This window comes from Agelaius phoeniceus, chromosome 12 (assembly GCF_051311805.1).
Source record: "Agelaius phoeniceus isolate bAgePho1 chromosome 12, bAgePho1.hap1, whole genome shotgun sequence".
In the NCBI taxonomy this organism is placed as follows: domain Eukaryota; kingdom Metazoa; phylum Chordata; class Aves; order Passeriformes; family Icteridae; genus Agelaius; species Agelaius phoeniceus.
This window is the reverse complement of record NC_135276.1, coordinates 11,262,857-11,269,020: the sequence shown is the minus strand read 5'-3', so window position 1 is coordinate 11,269,020 and position 6,164 is coordinate 11,262,857. Positions and strand designations below refer to the sequence as shown.

General features: G+C 50.7%; 1 protein-coding gene across 1 annotated transcript; it reads left to right on the top strand.

Annotated features, from left to right (window-relative positions):
- The first annotated feature begins 886 nt into the window (after nucleotides 1-886).
- LOC143695126 (uncharacterized) lies at nucleotides 887-4,832 on the top strand. Its single transcript, XM_077185175.1, has 2 exons — nucleotides 887-1,663; nucleotides 3,860-4,832. The coding sequence occupies exon 1, from the start codon at nucleotides 975-977 to the stop codon at nucleotides 1,575-1,577; it is 603 nt and encodes a 200-aa protein (XP_077041290.1). The 5' UTR covers nucleotides 887-974; the 3' UTR covers nucleotides 1,578-1,663; nucleotides 3,860-4,832.
- Nucleotides 4,833-6,164: the final 1,332 nt, after the last annotated feature.

Genomic DNA, 6,164 nt, shown 5'->3' with positions numbered 1-6,164 from the left:
TGAGACCCCGGGAAGGCCCCAATTCCTCCCCTCAAACTTCACCCCCACCCCCGGCCACCCCTGGGCGCCGTGGCGGGGCCGCGGGTGGCGGGGCCCGCATCCCTGGGCGCCCCCGCCGTCTCCATCCTGCCCGCTCCACCCGCGCCGCCCCCGGGAAAAGCCTCGCCCGGCCGCCGCCCCCCTTCCTCCTCCCACCCACCTCCGCCGGCGAGGTGCGAGGGGCCGGCGGAGCCCCGCGCCCGGCGGTGGCGGCGAGGGGCGGAAGCGGGCGGGGGCGGCGGCGGGGAGAGCCCGGGTGCCGAGCAGGCCGCGTCGCGCCGACCCCGGCGGCAGCAGGGGCGGGCAGGGCCGGCGGGGCCGCCCGGTGTCTCCGGCACCTGGAGCGTGGCCTGCCCGTCCCTCCGCACGTACTCACCGCCCGGTTCGCCATTACGGAGCCGCCGCCGCTGCCCGGCAGGAGGCGGCGATGCCCCACGCCTGTGACAGCTCCGCGCCGGGGCGGCCGCGGGCGGGCGCGACGGCTTCCCCTCCCCCCCGCGGGGATTCCCCCCGTGTCCCCCCCCGGGAGCCGGCGGGCGAGGGCGGCACTCACTCACCGTGCGGTGTCGCAGGCCGGCGGGCGGTGCGGGCGGCGCTCGGCGCTGTCCCCGCGCCTCTCCCCGCTCCTCCCCGCGGGCGCTGCGCGGGAGGGGCCCCGCGCGGGGCGGGCGGGGGGGGGGGGGGCGCAGGGCGGGGGGCGAAGTTTCACTCGCTCCGCGCCGCGACCCCAGCGGCCCCAGCGAACCCGCGGGGACGGGCTGGGGGGCGCATTTGCATATTTGTCACCCCCGCGCTGATTGGCCGCCCGCGCGGGGGCCGCCGCCGCGCGCTGACACGGCGGCTCGGCTCGGGAGGGAGGGAGGGAGCGGCGTGAGGGGAGGAAGAGGCGGGCGGAGCGGGGACGGGGCGCGGGAAGGGGCGTGCGCGGGGCGGGGATGCGCGGGGGGCGGAGAGGGGACCCGGGAGCGTGCGAGTTTCCTTCCCGAGACACCTTCGCCCTCCCGTCGCAGCCCCCGCGGGAGGGGCAGCCCTGGCGGGGCGGGGGCGGGCGGCGCGGAGCCGCCGGAGCGGTGCGTGCGGCGGGCTGGGCACATCCAATATGGCCCCTGCGCCGGGAGAAGCCAATCCCGGGCGCGGTTACTCCGGAGGCTCCGGCGGAGGCCGGGCCGGGATGCGGGGCAGGCCCCGGGCGGCGGCGGGGGGCGGGGGGAGCGGGGATTTTCCCTGGGAAAGGGAAACTTGGCGCTCCGGCGCGTTTTGGCGAGGCGCTCACGCAGCCGCTCTGGGCGCCCCGGCCGTGCCTCCGTGGGAGCGCGGCCGGCAGCGGGAATGCCGCCTTGGCTCCAGGAAACCACGGGGGCGCGTTTGACACCGGCGCTGGCGATGGTGCTCGCCAGCCAAGGCTCTCTCTCCCTCCCTCCCTCCCTCCCTCTTTCTCTCTCTCTCTCCTTCTCTCTCTCTCTCTCTCCAGGCAGAGCCCGTGGGCTGGCAGCTCAGTTCGTCTGACCCAGCGGTGGCATCACCAGGTCTTCCATTGAAAGCCAAGGGCTTGCAGGGAGAGCAAGGGGAATTCCCGCCTGCTAAAGGCAAAGGTGGATGCCAGGCAGGACGAGTGTAGCCTCAGGTACACGGATCAAGCTACTTTGTAATACATTGAACACGCTAACAGGGCACATACATTCCGACAAAGTTAACTATAAGCCTTTTCTTTTATATAATATTTTTTTCAAACTTATGAAGTACGTTAAAACACAGGTGTTGATTTAAAAATCAAAGTTTGAAGTAACTATTGCCAAAGACACTTCAGTGTTATCTGAAATAACTTTTCTTTTTGAAGTGTCAAGCTACAGAGCTGTTACAGGACTTATTTCCGTGTAGCAGGACAGCAGAGCAAAAAGCTTGAGGAGAGAGTTTCTAGCACAGCTGAAGTGAGAAACCTTTTTGGGTCTTGCCTACAGCTTTATCTACTGTGGCAAATACGTAGAGAAAAAAAAAAAAAAACGGAAAAAAAACCCACTTGAGTTGAACAGTTACATAACTCATCTGAGTTGACCTAAAGACTAAGTTAAGAATTCCAGGAGTACAAGAAAATTCCCAGTTAGAATTATATACACTTGGATATTGTGCCTTTGAGGACTACAGGCACAGGGGCAATCAAGTCTTCCTAAGTCTTCCATTCCTTGCTAGCAGGGAACAAGGGATATACTTCTTGTTCTCTCCAACCTGTTGCTTCTATGGTTAGGATATTATTTAAGGCAAATTTTGTCATTATATTAAGTATCAGATTTGTTGTGTATTTTATATGCTTAGTTTTATATTATAATTCATTAATTACAGAATTTCTAAATAGTTTCTCCACTGAGATTCTGTAGCTACAAGCATTAGGTAGGGTCATAGCATTAATTTAGAAGACAAGCCTTTAAGCAAGCTACTTCAATGTTTTAGCTTTACAGTACTTCTGTCTTTCTCCCTATCTCTCAATTCCTTCATCACAAAAACTTCAATCTTCCTCTCAGACTATTCAAAAGACTATTGTTAATATTTACACTAAACTTTCTGTGTTTACTCTCTTCTTTTAGCCAGCCCCATAGACTTTTTCTTTCTAATTTCTCCTCTCATAAGCAATTAAAAAAATAAAAAATAAATATAGCTGTTGTGCTTTTGTTTGGTTGGGTTTTTTTAATCCTAATGGCTTCTAAATCAAAACTTTCATTTCTCTGCTCCTCTAGCCCCCATAAAGAAGTAAGCACATACTTCAATGGAAAAAATTGGCCTTCACCCTTTTATTAGAATTAGCCAGCCAGCAGTAGTACTTCCTTAATAAAGCTATCAACACCAGTGTAAGAGTGTGAAGGGCTCTCAGCTCTGGTTAGTGTGAATGGCAGTGTCATACGCTGAGAGCACAAGCTCAGAATCATAAATCACATGAATGACCAAAAATAGGATCATGTGACTGGTTATTCTGCTGCTCAAAAGGACATTGAAACTCATGAGCACTTCATGTTTGGATGAGTCCTTTGAGAATTTAGAAAACAAAGAGGTTACATAAATATACAGAATTAAATGCTTATTTTTGTTTTAGGCCTCATTTTCTTAAACATGTCTGTGTCTCATCGGTTTTGGAGATGGCTTTTACAGTGTTAATTTTTATTTCCATCAAAACTTCTGAAATTTTACATCACCACCCTGAAATCCTATTGTTGTTTCAAGCAATCATAATTTTAGCAGGTTTTCTATGTTTTATGGTATCTTTATTTTCTCAGCAGCACTGCTTCACAAGGTAATTATATTGTCTTGATCACAGTGTGTTGGTCACTCATTTGAAATGTTGGGTTTGGTAAGAGTGAAAGAATACTTTGCCCCTCCGCTCTTTTTTTTAAATACATTTCTTCAGATGTCCCATGTACCACAGATTTAGAGCACGTGGATTTTTTAATTTTCTTGGTTCCCACAGAACTATAGTGATTTATTCTGCCTTAGGATTTACCACATGTGTCTTGTACCCATTGTAGCCTATAGAGGGAGAGGTCCTCTGTACTCTAAACAAGGACACTGATCCTTTATCCTTCCAAAAGCATGGAATAAAATTTTGCAAGAAAAACTCTAAGAGAGGAAACCAGTTGCTGTACTTTCCTGTACTTTGGTTATCCATGGAAGTTGCTGCAGAGGTGCTGAGGTCAGGGCTCAAGTGACCCATGGAATCATTTAGGTAGGAAATGGCCTCTATGATCATTGAGTCCAACCACTGCCCCAGCACTGCCAAGCCCAGCAGCAGCCTGTGTTCCTCAGTGCCACATCTGCATGCCTTAAATCTCTCCAGGAATGGTGACTCCACCACTGCCCCAGCACTGCCAAGCCCAGCAGCAGCCCATGGTCCTCAGTGCCACATCTGCATGCCTTAAATCTCTCCAGGAATGGTGACTCCACCACGTCCCTGGGCAGTCTGTTCCAATCCTTTACAACACTCTTGGTTAACAAACTTTTCCTAATCTCTGATCTAAACCTTCTCTGGCACAACTTGAGGCCATTTCCTCTTGTCCTATCACTTGCTACTGAGGAGAAGAAACCTCCCCCCACCTGACTACAACCTTCAGGTAGCTGGAGAGAGCAATCGAGTTCTCATTTAACTGACTGTGCTGCTGAGGCTCTGCTGTTGCCACAGTGACTGCTTTGATCCTTCTCCAGCATCCACCCTGTGTGACTTGGGAAAGCAGAGAGCAGTGAGTGCACAGATTGCTGTGTTGGAGCAGCTCTCCTGTCTTTGCTGATGTGCTCCAAAAGCCTGATTGGGGTCTGGGATGCAGCTGAAGACCTGCAGTGCCACACAAAACAAGCCCTTGCTGAGATGTTCAGCTGCTCAGTGTGTGCCTCTGCAACCTGCAGCATGAGCAGGGAACAGAACACTTTATCCAGGTAGCTTCTGGAGCTGTTAACAACGCTGCAGGGTGAGGGGCTCTGCTCACATCATTTTGCCTGTGAATACATTCAAAGTCACATGTTCCCATAAGGTTCAAATGGGGAGATCTGCTTGTTTCGTTGTGCTGTCATGTGGCAGTCTGTGGGTTTGTGTGAGCTGGAATGAGCACTGGAACTCCTGCAGGGAGCAGCTATGCTGTGCACCTGCACATCTGAAACACTGCAGATGCAAAGGAAGTACCCAGAAGCAGATGGTTTCTCTCATGTCCTAGCAGAGGCAGATGTAAACCAGGGTATCATTATAAATCTTTTTAGATTAGGACAAAATTTAATTTTTTCACAGTGTTTGAGAACAATTGCATCCAAGGATATGTGGATCAGAAAGAGAAGCTGGAATTCTGCATATAAACCTTTAATAATGTGATAAACAATTACAAATAAAGATCTGGTTGCTAATTAAATATGCAAATAATCTACTTTATAAAATGGAAAGCAGCTAGAATGTTCTGCTTTTACTATGTCCTAAAAGTTTACCTGGCAGCTGGATACTAGTGATGTAAATTGAGTTAACCTGCAGTTAAGGCATCAAAATGCTGGTTTCTGAAACTATTTTCATTGCTATTTCCTCAAACACCTACATCTGTGTCTGCTTACCACAATGACAGCCACAAGTACATTGTTGATTGATGAAACCCTAATGATAGTACTGAAATCTGTCACAAAATTGGAGGCATAAAGGAGAACATTTTAAAGCTGAGCTTACTGGAATGTTATTTTTCTACCGCACCATTTTTTTCATTAAGAAACTTATAAAGCACATTTTTAGGGTAATTCCTGGCAGTGCCCAATTTTAGCACTGCCAGGAGTGCTAAAACTTTTAGCAAAGGTTTTCTGCATTGTCTTTAGAAAGAACAGAAGTTTGTATCTTGATAGACTGAGGTCAGTTTGTGCATCTAAGCACCCTTGAGATTTGTGAGTTGGGATTTAAAGTGTAGCCTGTAAAGATCACATTCAAAGCAGAAGGGTGATACAGGACCTCCTCTAGACTCTTGTGTTAGGAAGAAAATAGCCAATGAGCCCAGCTGAAGGTTTTGATGACCACGTGGAGCTCACGTCACCTGATTCTCTCTGGTCTCCATGAGGCAGCACTGAGGCCTCATTGCACTTTTCTGTAGAGTGGTTTTAGTAGGGGAAAGTTTTCAGGAGAGGAAGATAGCAATTACAGCTGTAGAAATGTGCTTTTTTGCTGTTTCTACAGTCTGTGAGAGGGAAGATACATACTGATGTCTTTACAAGCAGTTCAATGGGTGCAGGTATGGGTGTTCATGACTGTTCATTTAGTCTCTGCTAACTTCAAGCAGCAACTTCATTGCAGAGCCCAGCCAGCCTGGCTCCTGAAACGGACAAGCTGGGTCTGCACAAGCCTCAACTTCTAAACTTCAGGGTAAAATGACAGGCTCGAGGGGGAAACATGGGGTAGGTGGTTTGGGAAGGCTGTACAGCTTCCAAGTGCCTCAGCCAATGGGAAAAGGAAGAGAGCACCATGGGGCCAGGAGTTTAGGATAAAGGAGGGTGCGCCCTATGAAAGCTCGAGAGAGAAAACCGTGCAGGCATGTGCCCCAGTGGACTCTCTCCCTTTATTTGAATAAAGATGCAGGACTCCTCTGTCTCCTTTGTGGACACTGGCTTGTCATAGTGTGATTTTTTCC

Coding starts and splice junctions, on each gene's coding strand:
- LOC143695126 (XM_077185175.1), top strand. CDS start 975: ATGCGCGGGGGGCGGAGAGGGGACCCGGGAGCGTGCGAGTTTCCTTCC.